The sequence below is a fragment of the Perognathus longimembris genome, chromosome 3, assembly GCF_023159225.1.
Source record: "Perognathus longimembris pacificus isolate PPM17 chromosome 3, ASM2315922v1, whole genome shotgun sequence".
Taxonomy (NCBI): Eukaryota; Metazoa; Chordata; class Mammalia; order Rodentia; family Heteromyidae; genus Perognathus; species Perognathus longimembris.
This window is the reverse complement of record NC_063163.1, coordinates 50,280,186-50,306,903: the sequence shown is the minus strand read 5'-3', so window position 1 is coordinate 50,306,903 and position 26,718 is coordinate 50,280,186. Positions and strand designations below refer to the sequence as shown.

The 26,718-nt window shown below is 41.3% G+C and overlaps 1 protein-coding gene across 2 annotated transcripts in view; it reads right to left on the bottom strand.

The window, feature by feature from the left end:
* Positions 1 to 16,607, bottom strand: part of Dclk1 (doublecortin like kinase 1) — a 327,731-nt gene extending 311,124 nt beyond the window's left edge. For both annotated transcript variants that reach the window (XM_048341504.1, XM_048341503.1), the window contains exons 1-2: positions 16,464 to 16,607; positions 11,313 to 11,707 (exon numbers count right to left, since the gene is read on the bottom strand). In XM_048341504.1, the coding sequence (XP_048197461.1) occupies positions 11,313 to 11,688 (376 nt within the window). In that variant the 5' untranslated portion in view covers positions 11,689 to 11,707; positions 16,464 to 16,607. The remainder of the gene's footprint in view (positions 1 to 11,312; positions 11,708 to 16,463) is intronic.
* Positions 16,608 to 26,718: the final 10,111 nt, after the last annotated feature.

Below are 26,718 nucleotides of genomic sequence, written 5' to 3'. Positions count from 1 at the left end.
AAAAGCAACTAACACGATTAGTTGATATAATGTACAAAGCTGATCATAATTTGCAAATTTTGAAGTCCTAAAATCTCAGACAAAGGATAAAAGCAATCTAAAGAATAAATAGAGCCAGGTAGCTATGTTTCATGCTAGCTACTCAACTTCAAAGCCAGTCTGGACAGCAAATCCACTGAAACTTATCTCTAATTATTGAGCAAAAAGGCAGAAGTTGAGCTGTGGCTCAAGTGGTGGAGCACTAGCCTTGAGAGAGAAAAGGCTAAAGGAGAGTTCTCAGGCCCTGAGTTGAAGCCCTAGCCCAGGAATTAAAGATACAAACATTTTTTTATGTAGAGATGTACCACTGAAATCATCCCCCCCATAACTAGCATAATCCAATTTTTAAAAAAGAATAAATAGAATACAAAAAGAGAGACCCTGAATTGATAAGAATTCATTTTGAAAAAATTTGGCTAGCTGTATTTGAACCATGCAAATATTTATATTTCCAACTCATAATCTCCTACTAGTAAAATTTTTCTCCTAAAGAAATGAAAGAACATCAAATAACTTAACCAATAAAAAGTCAGAAGTGGAGCTGTAGCTAAAGTAATAGAGCACTAGCCTTGAACAAAAAATCCTCAGGGACAACACCCAGCCCCTGAGTTCAAACCATAGGATCAGCACACACACACACACACACACACACACACACACACACACACACACAAACCCAAATAACCAACACATCTCCTAAGTTCTAAATAATAGGCAATAGATTCAAGACCTTTATTGGCCACTCTATGCAGTGAAAGAAACCTAAGCCATGAGCCTGTCTTCAAAAGGCTTAGAAAGCCAACTGTGTATGTGACAAGATCCCACAAGATAGCAAGTGTCAATTGCTAAATAAATGCTATAGTAATCCTAATCTGAAAAGGAAAAAAATTAGTCCTTCTTCCTTATGGGCTGTTAAAGAAGAAGAAATGTCATTCACAATAGCCTTGGAAGTGAGGGTAAGAATTCCCTGGGCAAAAAAAAAAAAAAAAATGAGAAGGAATTTCAAACAAAATAACATAATAGTTTGCATTGCTGACCATCTGCAAGATGTTAATGTTTTCATAAAATGGCTCCATAGGCAAACTGATAAGAGTGTAATATATAATTAACAAAGTCATAGTGGTCAGCAAATAGTGGCAGCAAATGTAGACATTTCTAATCATGAAAGGGCTTCAGGTTCAAAAGTCAATAAGATCAAGGCAAAAATTGTTTAGACTGTAGGTCACTTGTGTATATGCAGTCTGAGAGGTCTTAGCATATAAAAGCTATTGGCAGAAAGGATCATTAATGACCGTCCAATGTCAGGCATGTAGTATATGGATCATGTTCTAACCCTGTGATCTGACCTGCAATCCTTACCACAACTCTGCAAGCCAAGTATCAGCATGTATCTTGTCATGTAGCATGCTGACTGAGGAACAATGAGGTAGATAACCTGCTCTACATCTTAGCACTAGGAAATATGGAGGCAAGACTTAAACACAGATGGTTTGGTTCCAAAAGCTGTGCTCTTAACCATGATGCTACACATACTCTGAGGAGGGAATCCTCCTTACACTGATATGGGAGAGAAGGGAAGCCTGAGAAAGAAAAGTAATGAAAAGGAAAGACAGCAGCTGAGTTGCAGGGCTGAGTGCATCAATGGGGGACAGGAGACACGGGCAGCCAGAAGGAGAGGCTAGGAATATGATGTTGGGAGAGGCACATAAAGATCATAGGTTACATTCTACATGCAGAGTGGACAGTTATTATTAAGCCAAAGAGTAACAAAAGTGATCTGACTATGGCCAGAACTATATAAATAAGATGTCTGGAGTAAAGGCTACTATATGGAATATGGCATTTTTTAAAGAAGCTGCTATAAACCCCATGAGCTCTGTAAGGAATAGAAAGCATGGATGAATACAATGATAATATAAGGTAAAGAAAAACTTAATTCTATTCTTAGTTTAAGACTCTACTAGAACATTACAAGAAATAGATGACAAGTGTTAAGAAGCAAAAAAAAAAGATGAAACAGTCTATTTTTAACATTTTCTGCATTGTTCACATTTTTGTACTGTAGAAATGATATTGCTCTTTCAGTCCAAAATGGGTAATATTTTTGCTCAGAAGTAGTAATGGCTTGAAGACTATTATAATGCTGATGGAGAAGAAAGAACAAAATGAAGAAACAGAATTCCCAGCATTTAGTGACAACCTGAATTTGGAAGATTTAGGAGAGAAGCACCAGGCATGGTAGTGTATGTCTATAATTTTAGCTATTTGGATAGTGAAGATGGGAAGAACCCAGTTTGAAGCCAGAGTAGACAAAAGTTAGCAAAAACCTTATATATATATTTTTTTAAATCCAGACTCATGTAGTTCATACCTGTCATATCACCTACTCAGGGAGCAAAACACAGGAGGATCAAGGTCCATAGCCAACCCAGGCAAAAGGCCAAGATCCTATCTGGAAAAGTAAACTGAAAGCAAAAGAACTGTAGGTGTGGCTCAGATGGTAGAGTGTGTGTCTAGCAAGCATGAAGCCATGAAATTAGTCCCCAGTAATACAAAACAAACAAAAGGCAACAAGAGAAATTAAAAGTGATGTTATATTCAGGCAACCATATGAGAATACCATACACTGGGTGGCTTATAAACACCATGTATCTATTTCTTACAGCTCTGGAGTCTGAGAAGTAGAAGATGAATGTTCTGGGAGATGCATCATCTAATGAGGACAACTTCCTTCAAAATAGCACCTTTCCCCTCAGGATGGAATGGGTTATTAGTTCTCCCAAGTCTTCGTGATAAAGTAATCGATCATATTTATGACTCCAAGACCATGACCTAATTATCCAGTGTCCCTTCTCTGAACCTCAGCCTATTGATAGTTAGGTTCCAACACAGGAATTGGGGGAGAAGGCAACCACAGACATTAGAATCCTAGCAAGACATGATACTGTTTAGAACAAGGAAGGAAGAACAAATCTAAATAATGGCAAAGAATGAGTTCACTTTCTTCATGTTGAGTTTGAAAGGACAAAGGTTTTCCCAGTTGAATACATCCTGGTGGCCACAGTGCAGAAGACAGGTCTAATTTGAGAATAATGGGTCTTCAAATACAAATAATGAGAGCCATTGAGATCACAAAAAGTAACTCAAAAGTCAGAAAATACATGACACTTGTGTGAAATTGTGATATGGGAAAGAAATAGAAAAATCACAAAACACACCACAGCAATAATAACTCTAAGCACTATCCACCAATAAATGCCAGAATCTAGAAGCAAAAGCTTAAGGTGGTATGAAATATTTACAAAGACTCAAAGTTTTTCCCTAGAATGTTAACTAATTCCAAAGGAGAAAAGAGTAGCTTTAGAAAGAAGATCCTGGTGCACACCTTAACCATCTTGTCTGGGTAGACAGTAATAAAGCATGTGGTACCCCTGACAGGATGCGCCACAGAGAACACAACACCCAGCCAAAAATGCACACCACCAAGCCAATCATCTGGCAAACCCAACTACAGGGACATTCCACAAAGTAATCAGCTAGTATACTTCAAAACTGTCGACATCGCCTCAGACCAAGAAGACAGAACTGTCACCGCTCAGAGGAGACAGCAGGGATGTGACAGCATTGCATCATGGCTGTAGACGAAACTTCATTATTAAACTGCTGAAGATTATATAGGAATACCTGTCTGACAACTCTGTAGATCCAAATTAATTTCAAATTACATTAAAGAACTGAAGCGAATAGCGTGGGGAGAACCAAAGTTGAACTGGATATCTACTTCACATATTATACCAATATAACTTTATGAAAAAATGTAATGGAGCTGGACACCAAGGACTCATGCTTGTACTCCTATCTACTCAGGAGGCTGAGATAGACATTAGAGGCTAGCCTAGGCAGAGTAGTATACTAGACTCTCTCTCCAAAATAACCAGCAAAAGCTGAGCGCCAATGGCTCATGCCTATAACTCTAACCACCCAGGAGGTTGAAATCTAAGGATCATGGTTTGGAGCCAGTCTGGGCAGAAAAGTCCCCATGAGATTCTTATCTCCAAAGAACCACTCAAAAACCAGAATTTCTACTCTGGCTCAAAGTGGTAGAGTGCTAGCCTTGAGCAAAGGAGATCAGGGACAGAACCCAGGCCCTGAGTTAAAGCCCCTCAACTGACAAAAAAATAAATAACCAGCACAAAAAGCAGGGATGGTAGAAAGTGATTTTTTTTAAGTATGGGGTAAGAACATATAGAAAAAAATACATAAATGCCCTTTAGTATAAAGAAAGGTAAAACAATAACAAGATCCCTGATTGTCTTTTCTTAGTTTGAATGGGAACAAATCTGCTAAGACATCACCTTATTGAGAAAATGCCAGTTTCATACAGAGAGTGATCAGAGTGCAAACTGAAACACTTTATAGACAGCAATTATTTAATACTTAAAAAAGTTAAAACACAGGTACCTCGCTTACTATATCACTTTCATAAGTTATCCTAAAAATATTCACATACATGAGCAGAAACCTTGTATCTAAGGATAGTCACTGTAAAATTATTTGTAATAATAAAGGATTAGACACATTCTAAAAGTCAACCGCCAATAGAAGTCTGGTTAAATAAAGTATGGTACAATTGAATGAAGGAGTATGAGATGTCAATAAAAATGTTTAAAAAGACACAGTAGACACAGTTCTTGATGTGTTGACAGGAAGAAATCTCCATGATATAGAACTAAATACACAAAGCAAGGTGCAGAACTGCAAGTATAGTAAATTACCTTCTGAGTATATTATCTACATATGTTTATCACACACTATATCACTGAGAGGACACCTTTTTTTTAAAATGCAGTAAACTGGTTGCCTTTGGAGAATTTTGGGAATAAGATGCTTTATTGGTATATAAAACCATTTGTTAGCAATTCATTACAGTCAGGCACTGGTGATTCATGTTTTACTCTGAGCTACTCAAGAGACTGAGACCTAAAGAACCAGCCAAGGCAGAAAGTCACGGAGACTCTTATTTCCAATTAACCAGCAAACAACTGGAAGGCAAGCTGTAGCTCAAGTGGTAGGGCACCAGCCTTGAACAAAAAAGCTGAAAGATAGTGCCCAGGCCCTAAGTTCAAGCCCTAATACTGGTGCACGTGCGCACACATGCATGCATGCACGTGCATACACACAATCAGTACTTTGAGGAGAGACTAGAAGGAAGCCAATCAGAGAAAGAAAGTAAGAAAGGTGGGGGTAGCTCATATCTCTAACCTGAGATCTGAGATCTGAGGATTGCAAGCCTCTTTATCTCCAATTAGCCAGTAAAAAGCTGGGAAATGGAGTTGTGGTTCAAATCATAGAGCAAGTAAAGTCCAAGAAAAAGCTTGAGGCCAAGAATTCAAGACCCACTATTGACACAAAAACAAAAAAGGCAAAAGCGGAGGGAGGCCCATCAGGAGAAGAGGAACATCAATCATCTAGAGAGTTTGGTAACCCACAGCCATGGTAGGAAAGAGATTCTTTCCTCGTCGGGTGAAGCATGTGTTTATTCTTGAGAGGTGACTTGTGATAGGAACTGGGTCAGAGACCTGACCCCACAGCTCTGGAGTTATGTGATGCCCACAGGAGGCTAATGAGAACCAAAGAATGAGAGAAAAACAATGAGGAAGAAATATTTCATGGCCTCTGATAGTGCAGATCTGTTGAGCAAACTCCTCATTTGTATACAGAAGGTAGTATATCTATGTAGTTTAGATTCTAATAAGGAAAGCGCAGCCCTCTCACGCTTACTTTCACAAAAAAAAGTTAGAAGAAGAAGAAACAAAATCACCCAATCAACCAACCAATACTCAATCCACGTTCAGGATGTAGATACCATCTTTCTCCTAAGAGTTCAGTTGTATACTCCCTCCACAACCTATATAAGCCTAGCATGAAATAGAAATGGTACAAAATCAAGAGCAATTAGTCTCATACTCCAGGTGAATCATTGTAGAAATAGGTCTGCATGTCAACTTTCCTTGTTAAAAAGTATGAATTTTAAAAAATCATATTAAATCCACTTCATGCAGGGCTAATTCCTGTAATCCTCGCTATTCAGGAGAGTGAAATCTGAGGATTGTGGTTCAAAGCCAGCCAAGGCAGGAAAGTCAGTAAGATTTTTATCTTCAATTAACCACCACAAAGCTGTAAGTGAGCTATGGTAGATTACCATTCTTGAACAAAAAAGCTGAGTGATCATGACCAAGTCTTGAGCTCAAGGTCCCAGTGTCAGCACAAAAGAAAAATAACAAAAACAAAAATGCCACTCCCAAAATAAACACTTGAGAAGGCCATCTTTGATATACTTAGGTATATTTATGCATGTGTATATACATACCTACATACATACATACATGCATATTTGCATAGACCTATATAGAGACATATACCATGCATACATATATATGTACATATGTATACACACACATAAATAGGCATACACACTTGCATTCCACCATTATATAACTAGGGCTCACAGCCAACTCCATCAACTACTCTTCTGTATAATAATCAGTGGATAATAATAACACAGTGACCATAAATTGGTTATAAATAAACTCACATATGTCATTGTAACTCAGAAGTTTCAGGCTGAGACCAAGTGAGAAAGAACAAACTTAAAATATTTGCCACTGTAGCCACTAAAAGAATTTAATTTAAAATCAAAGCTCATCAGGGTGTCAGGAGGGAAAATGAAAAGCTAATAACAGGCATTGAGGTTTACATAAAATTAGTATGTAAAGTGAGAGTTAGGAGCTTAATGAGGAAGAGGAAGCAGTGGTTTGTGTTTTAACAGACTAAGCAGAAATGTACTAGACAAAGAAGAAAATCTAAATGAATTTCCAGCTATTTAAAATACCCAGTGCAGCTGTGTGGTAATTGTCTGTGTTATGAATTAAGAGTAAAAAAAAATGTTTAAATTGGAAATAAAAAAAACAGTCACAATATGTAAATTCATGCACTATCTTAATGTTATCATTCACTAAACTAGAAAAAGAAAGTATTTTTCCAGGAAAGTAGTTTTAAAATATCAAAAAATTCAGCCTGCATTTTCTTTAAAATGGAACATAGGAAAAAAAAAAAGAATTGGAAGGACACATGAAAAGATAAAGGTGTTTCTGGAAACACTTTTCATTCCCAGAATTAAGCCAAAGATAAAAACTGTTTTCCAAAAGTAATGAATACATTAATAGCAATGGAGACAACATTCATTTGTAGTTAACTTTCCACTAAAATATCTGCTAATCCACTATATCAAAAATAACTCACTGTACTAACATGAACCCAGGCATAGCTTTTATAGGAACTAAATAAAACACATGGGATGAGCGGCAGCTGTGAGCATCAGATCTGACACACATCTTCTAGTGTTAAAGTCCTATTTCCACCTTTTCCTGCTGTGTGATCCAACAGATCCCTGGACTACACTGCATTTGCTCTAAGCACAGGATGACAATAGTAACTGCCCCTTGGGAGCACTGTGAGATCTACACATAATCACCTCTGACTAAGGTACTCTAAGGCTTGACACATGCTCAGTAACTCTGAGCCAACCTTACTGTCTTCAGACAAGACAGCGATGCACACAAAGTCTAATAGAATAGAACAGGAGATCCAGAAATAGGTGCAAACAGCTACAGCTAATCTAATTGTCAACAAGAGCATCATAAACACATGTTGAAGAAAAGACAACTTTTATAACAAATGGTATTGTGAAAACTGGGTATCTACCACATGTAAAAGACTGAAGCTAGATCCCTACCTCTCACCTTGTACAAAATTAATTTGAAATGCATCAAAGATATAAACTATCATTTGATCCTGCTGTCATTCCTAGGCATATATCCAGAAAAATATAAGTCAGCACACCCATGCTCATCACAGCACTATTTACAGTAGCCAAACTATGGAATCAACTGAAGTACCCATCAACTGATGAATGGATGACGAGAATGTGGGATGTAATATACAAGTGCGCATGTGCACATATATGCGCACACATGAATTACTCATTACTCATGTATTACTCATGAATTTATGTCATTTTTAGGAGAATGGATAGAACTAGAAACCATCATAGCTAAATAAGGGAGACTGAAAAACCTCAGTGTCATGTAGTCTCTTTCATATGAGGAATCTAAACATTTTTTTCCCTTGGACCAGTGCCTGGGCTTGAATTCGGGGCCTAGGCACTGTTCTTGAGCTTTTTTTGTTCAAGGATAAGGTTCTACCACTTGAGCCACAGCTCTATTTCTGGCTTTTTTGAGGGTTAGTTGGAGATCAGAATCTCACAGATATTCCTGCCCAAGCTGGCTTAAAACTGCAATCCCCAGATCTCTGCCTCATGAGTAGGATAACAGGAATGAGTTACTATGTCCATCAGGAATTGAGATTTTTTTTTTTAAACATGAATGACACTAGTGTAAATCAGGGACTATTTGGGGAGAGCATATGTAAGAGGGGGAAGGCCAAAAGGAAGAGTGAAGGGGGAGGTGAATAAATCAAAATTGAAAATATTACAGTGAAACCTATTAGTAATTGTTTTAAGAGGCATTAGAGGATAAATAGAGTAACACAGAGGTTAAATTTGACCCAAATTCATGCATGCCTGAAAATATGACAATGAAACTCTTTTGTATAATTCATACATGCTAATAAAAACCTGAAGAAATATTAAGAATAGGGAAAGATAGTGGCAAACACTGCCATGATTTTGCTGGTCCCTAAATGTGAAGGGAATGAATCCTTGTCCTCTTCCCATCATCCCTCTTTATTAGATGAGAATTGTGGAATCTCTCTGGCTACTCTCGGTAAAGGTCAGCTCTGGGTAGGAAACTGAAATACCTCTCTGCCTTCACAGATGCCGCACAAGTGATTCTAGAATAGAATGAGGAGTCAGTCTCCCAGCTGTCTTAGGGTGTGCTTTGAGATCCTGGAATATTTTTCCTTACATTTCCATCAGCCCAAAAAGTACTTGTGGCTTGCTGACTAGTCATGCACCTGACTTGGCATCTGATCTCTGGAATATACCACCAAATGTTTTATTTGTCCTTGTATTTCCTAAAGTCATGCGAAGGGTTGGGCACAAAAGAAACAAAGAAAACTCAGAAAAAAATCTCAGAATCACTCTTCCCCTTTAATTTACTAGAAATTTTCACCCCTGAAGAGAAGGGAAAAAAGCCAAGTCTATGGGCATCTTGGCATGGTGACAGTTGACTGAGAGATATGAATTCTCCTAAAATAAACAAACCAAGCCCAGGCTCCTCCACACCTGCTCAAGTCTGGTCAAACTATTCTGGGCCTATAATTCCTGCCAAAGGATGAAGGGAAGAAAAGAATAAGAATCCCTCAGATCACAGACAGAATCCTGATCACACGCAAACTTCTGGTTACAGAGGAGGATAAGAGGACTCTGTCAGTACAGGGTTGATCATCCTAGATCAAAAGAAGCTGAAAGAGATATTCCCTAGATACTGGATGGCATCCCTCCAGGACCTAGTTAGTCAACTGAGTCTGGGAAAATATTGCCGGGGTAAAGAGCACAGAGTGATAGTGAGCTCTTACAACACAAAGTCTGGCTTAATTTATCCGTGTCCCTTTGTTCTGTCTACTTCATCAGAGCCTTGAGATTTCAACTCAGAAAGCTCTGCTGTGCAAAGAGAATAGCTCCAAGTCCTATTCTATCTTATCTACTCTTAATGACAGTTATTTCTTTATATATCATTGGAATTTGATGTTGATTTTAAGAAGTAAATGAGAGGCTTTATGCTTCCTTCAAATGGAGTTGATCTAACTGACTAAAGTACAGCACACATATGAATGGGTTTCCATGTTATTAATAGCTTTCAACATTTAACAGCTGTTAACAAAATGATTACAAGGAAGGTAAACATGTCTGACTAACATAGGGGCTAAGAGAATGGGAGGTAGATGAGTAGAAAGAGGAAGGATGGGTAATTATAATCATAATACTCAAAGTGTATAAATGGAACTAGGAAACTTGATGAGATGGGTGGGAATGAGATAGATATGAGGTCAGGGGGGTAGGAATGATGATAGAGGTGACACTGATCAAGATGCATTATACTAAAAAACTGACATGTTGAACTAAAACCCCTTTAGACAACTACTTAAGAATAATTTAAAAATTAAAAGAAAGAAATTCTAAAGTCTGAATCAAAGTATAATAGGGCCAGATGCTACAAAAGAGAAGTTATTCCAAAAGTGAGAACAGAAAAATTAAAAATTAGCTCTGAAACTAAATAAATTAAAAGTCTGTCTACCATGCACACACACACACACACACACACACACACACACACACGAGAAGCACTGTGCACATAAACAGACAGATTCAATTAAAACTCCATTACACAACAATGTAAAGACAGTAATAAAACATGGAACAATAATGGAGTTGATCCCAAGGCAAGTGTAATCCAGATATTATATTTTCACAAGATACCATGGTTCACCTGTGGATCCAAAACATTCTATTTTCATGTGGTCTAAAACAGATTAGTGTCCCATAATTTGGATATAAAAGTAATCTGAGCCCATAAACCCTTTCATCTCTGCAAATACCACAGGAAAACAATAACTCTTTAAAATAAAGAGGAAGAATGGATGAGGATGAGGAAGTGGTGATTGTACTCATAAACCAAAATGTTGAACTGAAACCCCTTTGAACATCTATTTAACGATCACAAAAATTAATTAATCGGAAGAAGCATAGTCAAGAAACCTGACTAACTCACCACACGGTGTAACTATCCACATGTCCTTTGCATTTTCAGGTCCTCAATCTCTAGTGATAAAATTAATGGGTTTGACAACTATCGAAGGATCAACTTAAAATTTCATTACCCATTAATCATTCTTATTTCAAGTACATTTGGACATCATGATAGCAAAAGCTTAATTTGCATCTCAAAATGACCATGAACTATGACAATCAAAGATGTAAAAAATGAACTTTGGAATTAATGTGATATGAGTGTAAAAAAAGAAAAGAGATAATGTTGTGGGGTTAGGACACTCACGCCTTCAGTCTATTATTATGGGTTCTCTGACTTACTACCATTTATATCCTCTTCTCTCTCTCTTTACCCTTATAGTTTAATATACTCAAACTTATCAAACAGTAAGCACTAGATAAAAAGATCCTCTAAGAAGACTAGCCCAGCGGGGATAGGACCTGGATCCCACCAGATCTTCTGGGAGCTATCTCCTAGACTCACCTTCTACCAGTTGGTCCAGACTGGAAATCTTCTTGAGCCCATCGATGGTGTAGATTGTTCTCACTCCCTGGGGCAGATTCACGTTATCCGACAGAGTTCGGGTCAAATCAGCCAGCAGGGCCTCAAAGGATCGGAAGCGGTCAGGGGAGATGGCGTACACAATCCCTTTGAAGTAACGGTCTCCATTCCGGTAGAAGCGCACCTTCTTGGCTTTCTTCTCGGAGCTGAGCGTCTGCAGCGTGCGGGTGCGGTAGAAGCTGCAATGGGCGCTGTGCGTGGGGCTGGGCAGACCGTTCACCCGAGACCCCCGGCTGTACCTCTGCGCCTTGTCCCGCTCATCGAAGTGCTCCAGCTCCATGTCTCTGCCGAAGGACATGATGGACTGCGAGTGGAACCTGCAAGCCCCAGAAAGACACAGACAGACACACGGCTCCAGGTTACTGGCAGATTTCCTGGTTGGAAAGGTTCAGTGTGCACTGCTGGGTGAGGAGACGCAGCTCTCAGGGCTCCACAAGAGTTGTCGAGTAGGAGAAGAGAAGAAAAAGAGAGGGGGAGGACAGCGAAGAGGCTGATCCCAAGGGAAATAGAGTATTATTTAACCACAGTTTGATCAGAAACAGCTCCTGTGTATTGACTGCTGCCTGCCACCTATGCACAGTCACAACCTTTCAAACTACTGCTGTTGCTATTTCCGGAGAAACGGAGGCACAGAAATTCCCCTTTCTAGGTGCCCCCAGGAATCACAGTGGACAAATGATTGAACCAGGGAGCCCCTCTGAGATTTGCTTGACTCCAAAGCTCAGCCCTGGTATAATGTAGAAAAAAATTATCATATAATTTTTACAACCGGAGGAAAGTGGAGGGCTCCAGATGCCAGTGGCTCATGACTGCCATCCTAACCATGAAGGAGGCTGAGATCTGAGGATCATGGTTCACAACCAGCCTGAGTATGAAAGTCTGAGACTCTTATCTCCAATTAATTGGCAAAAGCAGGAAGCAGAGCTGTAGCTCAAGTAGTAGAGTGCCAGTTTTGAGCAGTAATAGCTAGGAGATAGCACGCAGGCCCTAGTAATGACACACACAAAAAAAAGAATGGGGGGAGAAAGGAATACAGGTGAAAAGCTAGGGTTAAAATGAGAGCAGGCAGCACTTGATGGACTGTAAGAGTTTTCAAGGTGTACTACCTTCTCCTGGTCAGAAGGAAAACCATTTAAATAAGTCATCGATTCTACCAATTAAAGAGGACTTGCTAAAAGAAGCATGTGCTCAATATTTTTTTCAGTGAATTCACTTTAACTCATCTGTATACATTGAATGCTTCAGATACGTTGCTTTCAAAAAAAAGAAGGAGGGCTGGGAATATGGCCTAGTGGTAAAGTGCTTGCCTTGTATGCATGAAGTCCTGGATTCGATTCCTCAGCACCACATAAATAGAAAGGCCAGAGGTGGCGCTGTGGCTCAAATGGTAGAGTGCTAACCTTGAGCAAAAAAGAAGCCATGGACAGTGTTCAGACCCTGAGTTCAAGCCCCAGGACTGGCAAAAAAAAAAAAAAAAAAAAAAAAAACAGCCAGGAAAAAGAGAACTTCTACTCCAGGTGTCTCTGACTTACACTTGTAACCCTAGCTACTCAAGAAGCAGAGATCTAGAGGATCAAGGTTCTTGCTACCTTGGACAAGAAAGTCTAAAAGACCCCACCTTTAGCAAAAGTGGAGCTGGAACTTATGGGTCAAGTGGAAGAATGTCAGCGCCCAAAGCACAGGGCCCTGAGTTCAAACCTCCCCAATGCTGGCAAAAAGAAAGAACTACTTTTGTCAGCATTACTTTCTCTTCGAATGCCTAAGCTCTTTCTAGTAGTCTCTATTGCTGTGGTGAAGGGTTTCAAGGCTTCAAATTCAGACCAAAACTTGACACCATACTATCTGTATAACCTTGAGAAATCTCTACTTGACTGACATCATTAAGCCTCATTTTCCTCAGTCAGAAAATTGGAATGAGGGCTGGGGATATGGCCTAGTGGTAAAGTGCTCACCTCGTATACATGAAGCCCTGGGTTCAATTCCCAAGCACCACATATATAGCAAAAGCCAGAAGTAGCACTGTGGCTCAAGTGGCAGAGTGCTAGCCTTGAGCAAAAAAGAAGCCTGGGACAGTGCTCAGGCCCTAAGTCCAAGGCCCAGGACTGGCAAAAAAAAAAAATGAAGAGAAACTATTTAGTATTTACATATTAAGTATATGCTATATGTTTAAATTTTATATTTAACATTAAGTACAAAGTAAATGAATGCACATTTAGGATAGTGTCTAGTGTACAGCAAGTGTTTTATTTTTATCAATAAAATCTGCATCTCCACAGTTCACATTACACTTTCTTTTTTGTGCCAGTACTGGGACTTCAGCTCGAAGTGGAAGGTTTTTCAAGCGCTCAGGCCAACTCACTAACCTCCTCCAAACTTTGTAAGCAATAAAGGTCAAGTTGGCTTTTGAAGTGTTTGGTTTTCTTTTCATTCATTTATTCATTCATGTTAGTCCTGGGGATTGAACTCAGAGCCTGAGCTTTTGTACTCAAGCTAGCATTCTCCACTTAAACCACAGCTCCACTTCTGGCTTTTCTGGTCCTTAATTGGAGATAAGAGTCTCACAAACTTTGCTGCTCAAGGTAGCTTCTGTGATTCTCAGATCTGTCTCCTGAGTAGCTAGCCACTGGTGCCCAGCTGATTTTCTTTTGTCTTTTTCTTTCTTTTGCTCATTAGTCAAAGCCAGCACAGGCAGGAAAATCCACAAAATTCTTATCTCCAATTAACTAGCAAAAAGGCAGTGGTGGATCTGTGGCTCATATGGTAGAGCACTGGCCTTGAGCAAAAAAAAAAAAGACAGGTCTACACCTTTGGCTTTCCTCCAGATCTAATAATACCAACTAGAAGGAAACATTCAGCAACCCAGCAAAGAATGGAGAAGTTGTGTTACCTGAGGGGGTGAAAATCTAGGTTTAAGGGGACTGTAGCCATTCATTATTAATAAAGGCCCAAAATTTGTCAAGCATTTGAATTCTCTAGAATTAAGGAAAGACTTTTAGAAGCAGGAATTCCACCTCAAAATGAAACAAATTGAAAATAGCACCTGAAATGAAAAAAATTTAAAATAGCATCTGAGTCCTGGTTGTTCATATCTGTAATCCTAGCTACTCAGGAGGCTGAGATCAAAGAATTGTGATTTGAAGCTGATCTGGGCAAGAAAGTCCACGAGACTCTTATCTCCAATTAACCACCAGAAAGCTGGAAGTAGAACAGTCACTAAAGTGGTGAAGAGCTCATCCTGAGGACAAAAGTTCACGGATAGTATCCAGGTCCTGAGTTCAAGCCCCAAGACCTGCACCCTCGCACACACAAATAAGGAAGAGTTTATTGAATTATATTCAACTGTTGTTGATTTTTTTTCTAACGATTATGTGTTCACTCAGGGCAGGGACCACATTTTTTACTTCCCTCCACTGAAGTAGATAATGATGTTGCTGACAAAGCAAAACCACACTCCTCGAAATGATTGCACAGGCTGCTGCCACCACTCAATGAATGTCACCAGCCACCCTGCACATCCTGGTGTCCTGGTCATTATTAAAACAGGTGCTTTTACCTCCACTGGTTCAAGTGAACCAAGAGCTATGGGAGGTTCTCTAGGCTTCTATAGGTCCCCACTTCCTACATGGGAAGCCCATGAGGACAACACAGCCTCCACATTCACAGACCATATGCAACTCAAAGCTTGGGACACATTGGGGGGGGGGAGGGTAGGCACAGCACTTTGGCCACAGAAACCACAGACACTGAGTGGGGAAGAAGGCAGGGACTGGCTCTTATCAGAGATTTTCCGATAATTACTGCCATGCCAGGAAACCAACATTCTCAACTGTTCTTTGTGGGATTTCTCACCATTTTGAAGACTGTGTTCATCATGCTCTCTGCACATGAGCCCGTGGGTTCTTGTTTCACACAGAGAGAAATCTGGCATCAGTGTTACCAAATTGAGACAAGAGTGGGACTGGGTAGTCCCGGGCAGATTTCGGTATTGGGGAGAGGAAGCACGGTATAAAGGGCACACAAATCCCTCTGAGAGCAGCGGATACCACCACAGGCGTCTCCATCGCAGACATATGCGTTTGTGCTACAATTTTCCAGTCTTGCAATCCCTTCTGACCAGCATCCATGTGCCATCTCATACTTAAAAATGCTGCCCTACTTTCCTCTCCCACTGAAAGGCGATATATTTAGGAACCCTCGGGACACCTTATTCACCCTGCAGTGTGGCAGCTAAGCGCGTGTGCACCTGACCCTGGACACACACACACACACACACACACACACACACACACACGTGCTGCAGAGGCAGCCGATTTGAATGAAACCTTTTCATGGCTTTCTCTTGGGCATGCATTGCCTTGCCAAATCCAGGGGCGATTCCCCCCAGCGAACCCGCTTTTCCAAAGCAGCCTCTTTTGTGGAGGAGGGGGTGTGCAAAGGCAAGGAGGGGGGATGAGGAGAGCAGTGCGTGCTCTACCCCTAGAAGGAAAATGCAGTGCTTCTAGCACTGCAGGTACAGTCGGCCTCACTGTCCCCAGAGGAACTTGAGACCCTGCAAATGTACTTGCATCACCCACCCTGCAGCCGCCGCCACCATGCATGGAAACCACCCCCCCCCCCCCCATCCCCAAGCACACACCATCACCACCAAGCACACATCACGCTCCCAGGGGGGCGCACAGGGAATCACACACAATAAGAAGCCAGGCCGGCCACTCCTTCCCAGGGGACTTGTTCCTCTCCCAGAGCCAGGCGTGACAATGACAAGCTCCTCGCCCTTGGTCCTCCATCTCCACCAACAACCATTAGCCTGGGAAGTGGGGCGGGGGAATAGATCGCCCGACACCCCCTGCCCCATTGAAAAAGCCCGGTGTCATCAGACAAAAGAGGCAGGTGCCAGCCGCCCCGGGCCCGCCCGTGCACAAGCCCCCCCCCCCGGGGGGGCTGGACCCGGCTGGCCAGGGCAGGGCAGCTGCCTTTCGAGGAACGGTGGCTGGCAGGCTAGGGGTCCGCCCTTGTCCCCCGGAGTGGCCCTCCCCGCAGTTCCGGTCCCCCGGCGAAGGGCCAACCACGCACCGGTCCTCCGAGAATCGCCGCTGGGCTGGGGGGTCTTTGTGGCCACGATCGGAGCCGCTTCCCGAAGCTGTCCTCGCCCGGGGTTGGGCGCGGCCGGGGTTGGGGTGCTGCGGGGTCGCAGGCGGGGAGACGGCAGCTGTGGGGTGGGGGCCCGATCGCGGGAGTCCGGGAGGGCGGCGTCCGCTAAGGCTGGGCTGAGCCTTGGCCGGTCCTCATTGAAATGCGGCGCTCCGCACGGCCTCGCTCCAACCTCTCTCTCCCGAGGAGGGCGGCGGCGGGCGCGCTCCCTTCCCTGTGTCTCGCTCACTCACTCGCTCGCTCGCTCGCCCGCCCACCCCTCTCTTCCTTCTCCGCCTCCGCGCGCGCCCCGTCCCACCCCCGCCCTTCCAGGCTGGGCGCACCCACCACGCTGCGCCCCGGGTCCGCCTCCCTCCCAGAGCCCCAGCTCCCTCAGTGCATCCACTTAACCAAAACCCCCATGGAGGATCCCCAGAACTGGTTGCCTGGAGATGGGGACAGAGCCCATGGCTTCCTGGGGGATAACGGGGACCAGCTTGGAATCGAATGGTGAGGTGGCCCTAGAAATGGGGTCTCTTTCCTTAAAGGAGTCAAGGAAACATGTTTTGCTCCTAGCCGAGCCCCCAGGTGACTCAGGCCTGTCATCCTAGCTGCTTGGGAGGCTGAGATGTGGTTGATTGTCGAGGTTCAAAGCCAGCTAAGATAGGAAGAGAAGAGCCATGGGATTCTTATCTCCAGTTAGCCAGCAAAAATAAGAAGTGGAGCTATGGTTTAAATGATGCAGCACGAGCCTGAGGTAGAAAAAGCCAAGTATGAGTATGTAAGTTGTAAGTTCAAGCCCCAGTTCCTTTTCCTTCCTTCCCTCTCCCCATCCACACCTCCAGGTTGGACACTTCTCTCAGGGTTATGGAAGACAAGGCAATCACATCCCACACAGGATGCAGGATGCTTTGGGGGAAGAGGCCTATCTACACTTTGATCCCTCCTGTGGACCCCAAGACATAGGTCACCCTTGAAACAGTGATCACTGTGGAGCACTTTCTTTCACAATAAGCCCTTGATAAGTCCCGGGTTTTGCTCACCAATGCATGCCTCATGGCTGCCAAGGCTGGTGGTCAGAATGGAAAGTCCCATGAGTTCACACAGCCTTTCTTCCCAGGGCAAGAATGTTCTAGAAATCCAAGCCTCTCCAGTTAACTCAGCCTTTGTACCAAAGCTCAAAGAAGGGCCAGGAGCCTATCCCAGATTCCTGTGAAACCTTAGCCTGGCTGGGTATTCAGGCTGAATTTTGGTCAATGGATTTTTTTTTAAATGCAGTCATTAGGACATGTGTTCATTCACATACACAAACATATACACGTACACGTGTGTTTTTCTTCTTGAGGCTGCACTTTTAGGAAAGAATAGTGTACATTTGTTGTGCAAATGGGTTTCCTTGTGATATTTCCATATACACATATAATGCACTGCTTTTCCCCTCCCACTGGTTGCTGGCTCCCCACCGTCATCACCAGCATGACCACTCTGTCCTTTTCACTCATGTTATTGTTTTTAATGTCTAGACTTCTCATGTGGAAGAAAACATTTTTCTTTCCTAGTCTGGCTTATTTATCTTAACGGATGATCTCCAGTTCCACCATGTCCCTGAAAATGACATAATTTCATTCTTTTTTAAAGCATTGTATACAGGTACCACACTTCCTTTGTCCATGTAGTGGTTGACAGGCTCCTACATTGTATTGATTAGATCTTGTGACTAGTGCTACATAAACATAAGTGTGTAGACATTTCTACTGCATGCTGACTTACATTCCTTCTGCCAAATGTTGAGAAGTGGTTAAAAAAAAGATCACATAGTTCTACTTTTACTTTTTTGAAGAACATACAATAATATAATTAATGAGTGGGCAAATTAATTGAACAGGTCTCAAAAGAAGTACAGATGACCAATCAAAACATGAAGAAATCTTTAACATCTCTAACCATGAAGGAACTGTAAGCCAAAAAGTACATGAGATTACACCTCATTCCTCAGTCAAAATGGCAAACATCAGGAATACAAGCAAGAACAAATGCTAGCAAGGATGGAGGAGGGGGAGGAAGAAACCTGTATGCATTGCTGGTTGGAATACAAATGAACACATACACTATGGAAATCAGAATGGAACTCCCTAAGCCTACACTTTGCAATGGAAAAGTCCAAGTTTTTACTTTTCTTTTGCCTGTTGAGTCCAGCTGTATATATTTACTACTTACTATTAATCAGAGCTATTCTGAAATACTTTCAGTATGTTATTATGTACTGGCTCAATAATTACCTTTGTTATAAAATGTAGCTCAAATGTGATGCATGCTACATATTCAACAAGTGATGCAATATTTATTTTTGAACTATTTAATAGCCCAGGGATGAGATTACAATGAACTCACTAAATTAAATGCAAATTACTGCGTCTGTTTCCTCAAAACCTGATACAAAGTACAAGCCCAGGAGTAGTCTAAGAAAATGGCTGGAGCTAAGTAGGCTCTCTTGAGAACAGAAATCAGAGCTTCTTTTTATCTTGCCAGTGACAAATGCCAAATTATTTCTGCCAAAATACTAAAGCAAGAAAGAAATTCTATCTCTTAGCCCCTATGGTATTCAGTCAGGACCAATTCTTAAACATTTTATGTAATTCAATCACATCTTTTTCTCTTTCCTACATGTTCCCCTTAGGACAATGCAAATAATGTGCTCAAAGAAACAACTTTGGTTTGGATTCTTTTAGCAGCAACAGGCTCCCAAATAGTTGGGCATAATTAAACCTCTCAGGAAATTGAGATAGTAAAGAGTATTCCTCAGTCACTCTATTAAGTATATTACTTAGTCTAAGACAGCAGGGTGATAGGGAGTGATACCCAATAACCTGACAGACACAAATGCTATTTTCAAACATGGTACCTCCAAGGTAGCTTAAGGCTTTGGCAAATACAAATCATACTCAACAATGATTTCTAACTGAAATTACAAATTCAAGTAATTTTTTAAAGAAATTATCTTTAAGTAATTGTACAAAAGTGTTTCAATTTAACAGAATATTTAGAAAAGTACATGCATTTTGATCAATGTCACCCCTTCCAGCCTTCTCTTAAGTAATGTTTTAAACTGGTGTTATGTAGCTGGATGATGTCATCCTATCTTTGGAGGCTGAGATTGGGAAGTTTGTGATTCAAGCCAACCCCAGGTAATCAAATCCATGAAACTCTATCGCAGTGGAAGAAGCTGGATGTGGTAGCCCATGCCTGTCATCTCAGCAGTGATCGGAAACCTAAAATAGGTAGATTATACACCAGGCATGCACTTGGCAGTAAGCAAGAACAAAAAGAGGCTGGAGGCATAGCTCAACAGTAGAGTACCAAGCTAGAAAGTACAAAGCCCTGAGTTTAAGACCTTGGTACTGTTAAATAAACAAAAACAACTATGTTATTTCTGGTAAAATATAGAGTCATTGGTCAAAGAATGACTAGAATTAACCCATCCTTTTCCTGGAGAAATAGGGAGTTAGTGGAGATCTTACCCTACTTCACAACAGCTGGAACCCTGACTACTGCTGGAAACAGCCAAAGCTCTGTATGTTACAAGATGACAAACATTTAGCAATAGCCCTATTGGTCAGTGGCTTCTATTAACTAAGAGCTTGCTTTTTTGCTGTTGTGGTGATTTTCAAGTGTTTTCTTATTTTGTTCTTATGAGAACCATTCACAGTAGGTATTACTGTCCTCATCTTAAAGCTATAACTTTGGACATAAAATAGATTATATTATTTTTCCATTGTTGTGTAGCTAATAAATGTCAAGCCTGCTGCCAACTTTTAAAAATCCTTGTTTTAAAATTCAAGTTAGTTTGCCATTTTCCATGACCATATGCTTTAAAAAGCAATACCAGATTCAAGTGCAAAGATTAATCTGTTTTGGAAAATACAGTCCTTTCAATCAAAGACTTCATAACAGAGTAAACAGCTCTTTCCTGTACGAACACTGCTTCTGGTTTGGGGTTGTTGTTTTTTGGGTTTTTTTTTCAGTCCTGGATCTTGAACTCAGGGCCTGAGCACTGTCCCCAGCTTCTTTTTTCTCAAAGCTAGACTCTACCACTTGAGCCATAGCACTACTTCTGGCTTTTTCTGCTTATATGGTGCTGAGGAATCAAACCCAGGGCTTCATGAATGCTAGGCAAGCACTCTACCACCACACTCCCAGCCCCTGAACACTGCTTCTTTTAGAGCTAGGTACCATCAAATATGTGTATTTTGAGCCAAACTTCTCTTGAGACTGTTTGCACTTTCACCTTTGATACAAAGTGATGGACAACCCATCTATATGTGTATGTGCTTATTTTCCTAAAAGGGATCTTTGGGTGCAAAAGAAGAGACAGAGAACCAAGGAATGATAATTTTAATTGATCATGAATCTCTTTTCAGTCACCTTTTATTGATTTCTTCATAGAAAATATATTCCCTCACATGCTTTCAAATAAAACTCCAAAATGAGGAATAAGAGCTGGAAGAGAGATACTTCTTATTTGTTCCTCTGGGGAGCAGATTTTACCCCTGGCCCAGTCATAATGTCTATGTGATGACCAAAAGCATATAAGGGCTTCTAGATTAGGATTCTGTACTTCTTTAATGGCTGCCACAATTATGAAAAACATCTTTGCAGAATATAATCATCATTCTAACTTCCTTTATGTAGGAGGTTCTTTGTAGTACTTGTAGTTTACCAATCTCCTTGTTTTTTAATGGAACACTCTTGATCTTCTATGGGCATCACAGAAACTCAGTGCTGACATTCCTTAGTGGCAGACATTTTACTCAGAATTCCTTACACAACAAGTAATCTTCCAGCCCCTACTTGGTTGTTTCTAAAGGTGATACATGTGAAAAGAAATAAGATTATGTCTCTGACAGTTAAAGTAGAGGGAAAAGTTCTAGACCTGGTAGATGAGATCTTTAAAAATAACTCCTTTAAAAGGTCATTGACCTCTGGCTTGATATGCCCAAGGTTCCATGGCACATGTTAAGGTTCTACCTATGAAGTTTTGGATCTCCACAAAGGATCGAGACCTCTACCACTCTACCCTACATTCGCTACCCATATTGACCAACTTTAGAAACATCAGAATGGCAGCTGAGAGACAATTCATGGCACTTCCTACACTAGACAAAAATTGGACAAGCTCTTAGAAAGGTCCCTTATCACCAACTTTCTAGCCAAAAACAGAAAGCATTGTATAATTAAGAGAAATTCACCCTCATTAAAATGACAGCTTCCCACAGTTCCTTTCCTACCTAAGTGTAACTTTAGTAAAAAGGAGCTCACCTCTCTGGAAATTTTCCTGTTGGTCCTAGGATTTCCATTTTGGCCAGACAGAAAAAACAACAACAACAACAACAACAACAAGTCTAATGGCCTTCTTGCCTTTTTCTTTTTTTTTTTTTTTTTTTTTTTTTTTTTGGCCATTCCTGGGCTTTGGACTCAGGGCCTGAGCACTGTCCCTGGCTTCTTCCCGCTCAAGGTTAGCACTCTGCCACCTGAGCCACAGCGCCCCTTCTGACCATTTTCCATATATGTGGTGCTGGGGAATCAAATCGAGAGCTTCATGTGTAGGAGGCAAGCACTCTTGCCACTAGACCATATTCCCAGCCCTCCTGCCTTTTTTTTGATGGAACCATACAGTGTCCTAAATTCAATTCCTCATGAAGTAGGAATCCCCAGCCTTGCAATTACTTCTCACATGGCATGGTTTGGAAATCTCCACTGCAAAGCAACTGGCAGCATTTCCTGCATATCTGCGACCCCCCCCCCCTCCCTGTAACCCCCTATCCTGCTCAGAACTGGGCAAGGCAGAGTAGGGATGGTCTACCCAGCCAGTCTAGGAGTTCAATCGGTATTGATAACACTACTTCTAGTAACAGAACTCAACGTTAAACCTCTGCATCTGACAGGCTGTCATGTTGTTGACTCATCCAGTCAATCACAATCATTATACTTTTCACAAGTTTTGCTCTTGGGTTCTCACTTAATATTTACTCACTTATATTTGGAGCAAACGAGTCCAGTATGTCCTCTGAATTTTCCTTTACTAAGTTAGATGTTGTTATTTGATTCTTCTTTTTTTAGGGGGGAAGGCAGAGGTTGAACTAAGGGCTTCCTGCTAGCCGGGCTAGAGTAATTACGCTAATCAGTGCCTTGGCCCCATTTTTCAGTGACTTTTAGATTTTTTTGAGTAAAGTCTTATTTTCTACAAGGGCCCCATGCCAGAGTCACCATCCACCTACTGTAAGTTTGTTTTGTTTTGTTTTTTAGTGGTTAGGATCACAGGCACACACTGTCATACTCAACTTATCTTTGGAGGTGACCTCTGGTAGATTCTTCTGCTTGAGCTGGCCTGGCACCCCGGTCCACCCAATCACAGCCTCTCACACATTTTGGGATGACAGGCATGCACTACTGGTGCCAGGCTTGACTCCCTTCTTCCCCTTTCTAACTTGTTGAGAGTGAGATTCTTTCAGGCAATGACTGATTATATCATCTGGCACGAGTGATTCCTTTACCTTCCTATCATCCTAGGGAGCCTTAGCTCAGGTACTAATCAAAGCTTTCAACAGAGAAATGGTCCAGGCAGCTCTATCAACTCAAGACCCAATATAACCAATGAGTCTACCAGTGCACTTGGGTAATGAAAGAGGCTAACATGGTCTCTACACTGAATAAATACCTCGAGATCCCAGTGATAACTACATGCTAGACTTGGATGTCATGTTGACAAAGTGAGTATCTGTAGGTCACACAGGAAATAACTTATCCAGGAAATAATTTTTTAATGTCTCCAATGCACTAGGCACTGTGCTAGGCAGAACTAACACAATCATATGATAGAGTTGCAAGAGTCCTACGCCTAGGCATGGACAGTTTACAGAAAGTCCGAAATTAAACCTATTTTTACACCAGTAATTACTTAAGACTGTGAAGCTGACCACAGAGGGCTTTAGTGAGAGCTTCTACTCTCTGAGGAAGTAATACGTAAGCAGAGACCTGAAGTTAGCCAGGCAATAAAGGGGACAGAGCAATATGCTAAGCGGGAGAAATCGCTGGGTAAAGATTTTATGTGGGAAGTGGCTTACTCAGGAGCAGAAGTAGGACAGAGTGGGTGGGGCTGTGAGGAAAGAAACAGCTGTGAAGGTGGGCAGAGGCTGGAGCTCCAGGACCTTAAGAACTGCAAGCTTTGGCCTAAGAAACAAGAGAAATCTGCCAGCTGTTGATGACTCCGGCCTGCAATCCCAGGTGGCTGAGTTCTGAAGATTGAGATCTGAAGCTAGCCTGAAAGAAAAACCCAAGGAATTCCTATCGCCAGTTATCTAGCAGAAAGCCAGAAGTAAGTCTGTGGCTTCAGTGGTAGAGTGCCAGCCTTAAGCAAAAAACCTAAGTAAGAGTGTAAAGGCTCAGTACCGGAACAAAAATGAAAAGAAATTCCTGAAGAATTTTAAACAGATTTGTAGCTTTCAAGCTCCTCTAGCTTTACTTTTCTAGATGTTACTGGAGACTGTTGGTGAAGGGCAGAGGAATAAGAACGATTTTAGTATTCATGTCTTACATGGAGAGAGTGGCTGGGGATACTGGGGAGCAGAAGGGAAAGTTCAAGTTGTTTGCATCCTTATCTTGGAATGCAAATCTGAATTTACTAATGTATTCAAATCCATGGAGTCTTTAGGCTCATGGACTAAATATGGTAATTTGAGGTGGGAAACTCTATTATGTAGAATTATAGGTTGCTCCTGATACGATCATATCAGAAAAATAATTTGTACATCTTATCACTGCACCAAGGCATGAAGTGCTCCCCACAAATAATGAAAACTCTTCTAAAGATACCCTCAATTGTAGTCAGCTTTGGTAAATTTCATTTGAATTGAATTTTAGTTAGTCTCCTTTTCCTTCCAGAAGTTCCTTAAAAAGATGACTAATTCACTTATTAATATTTATTCATAAAGGCATATTCACATGAAAATAAACTGTTTTGTTAATTTCAGTTTCCTGAGATCTCTCACTGCTTCTATGGGCCAAGTATTATTAGTCTTCTAGGGATGCAGAATTCACCAGAAACATTTATGATTTTTTTAAAACCTGAAGCTCAGGGCTGGGGATATAGCCTAGTGGCAAGAGTGCCTGCCTCGGATACACGAGGCCCTAGGTTCGATTCCCCAGCACCACATATGCAGAAAACGGCCAGAAGCGGCGCTGTGGCTCAAGTGGCAGAGTGCTAGCCTTGAGCGGGAAGAAGCCAGGGACAGTGCTCAGGCCCTGAGTCCAAGGCCCAGGACTGGCCAAAAAACAAAAACAAAACAAAAAAAAACCTGAAGCTCAGAGAGTAGTAAATTTCTGTCTAATCTTTAGGGTTTTTTTTTTTTTTTTTTTTTGGCCAGTCCTGGGGCTTGGACTCAGGGCCTGAGCACTGTCCCTGGCTTCCTTTTGCTCAAGGCTAGCACTCTGCCACTTGAGCCACAGCGCCACTTCTGGCCATTTTCTGTATATGTGGTGCTGGGGAATCGAACCCAGGGCTTCATGTATACAAGGCGAGCACTCTTGCCACTAAGCCATATCCCCAGCCCGGGTTTGTTTTTTTTTTTGAAGTAGATTTTTTAAATTTTTTTTCCTTTATTGCAAAGGGGTTACAGTTTCATATGTAAGGCAGTCAGTATGTTTCTTGTTCAACTTGTTACTTCCTCCCTTATCCCTCCTCCATTCCTCCCCTCCCCCTTTCCCTCTCCCTCCTTGAGCTGATTAGTTGGTTTACACCAAATGGTTTTGTAAGAATTGCTTCTGGAATCATTTGTCTTTTTATCCTTTGTCTCTCGATTTTGGTATTCCCTTTCCCTTCCCTAGTTCTAAGACACATATATACAGTATCCAGGATACTAAGATGAAGTACAATGATAGTAGGGGTAAAACCACAGGAAGGGAATATATGCTTCATCACTTTCTAGTTAAAACTATAATTTATTGTGTATGTATGTACATGAAAAAGTTAAGAATATACACACACATTCTTTTTTTAACTTAGTAACTTTTTTCTTAACAATAATCTCAGTGTATCAAATCTAACTGTAAGGACTAATTCTATTAGTTCTCAAACACATTATCAAAAAAAATCTGATCTTTGGCTATATAAAAATTAGTTAAACAAGATATGAAAACAAAGAATAAGATCGTTGGTTTCCTGAAATTTGAAAGTTTTTGCTCTTGCAAGTGAAAATGAAAGTTGCACATGGTGGCACATGCAATCAGGAGGCTGAGCAGAAGGATCACAAGTCCCAGGCCATTTTGTGCCACACAGTGAGACTTCATTTCAAAACTCAAAGAAAATAATTGTACACATCTATTTTTCACTGAGCAAATGAAACATTTCCAAAATGTTTATCTGACAAACATCTTGTTTTCAGAATGAAGAAAACAACTCAGTGACAGAGATAGATTGAGAGAGACAAAGAGAAACAGAGAGACAGGAAATAGCTGAATATATATACCACCAAAGAAGAGACAAAAATGTTCAGCATTATTGGTCACCAGAAGAATACAAAACAAAGCCTAACAGAGTGATGACACACAACAAGACTGGAGACAGAAATGAGGAGAGTATGAACTCACCATTTTAACTGGTGGGAATTCAAAGTGATACCGCCACAGGGAAAAAGTAACTTGCCAGGTTCTTGAACATATCCCCTTTCTGTTACCTAGCAATCTAACTACTGGACATATAACTCAAGAGACACAAAAGAAATGTGCACAAAGTCTGGAACTCAAATTTTCCTAGCAGTTTTACTCACATTAAATATTACCAAAATGGACAACAGAAGTGGTGAATGAACAGATAAAGAAATTGTGGGGGGCTGGGGATATGGCCTAGTGGCAAGAGTGCCTGCCTCGGATACACGAGGCCCTAGGTTCGATTCCCCAGCACCACATATACAGAAAACGGCCAGAAGCGGCGCTGTGGCTCAAGTGGCAGAGTGCTAGCCTTGAGCGGGAAGAAGCCAGGGACAGTGCTCAGGCCCTGAGTTCAAGGCCTGGCCAAAAAAAAAAAAGAAAAAAAAGAAAAAAAAAGAAATTGTGGAATACTTACAGAGTGTAACACTGTATTTGAAATGGACAACCTCAACCATGGGATTCACACTGACATAGAACAGACCTCAAGACAAAGCAT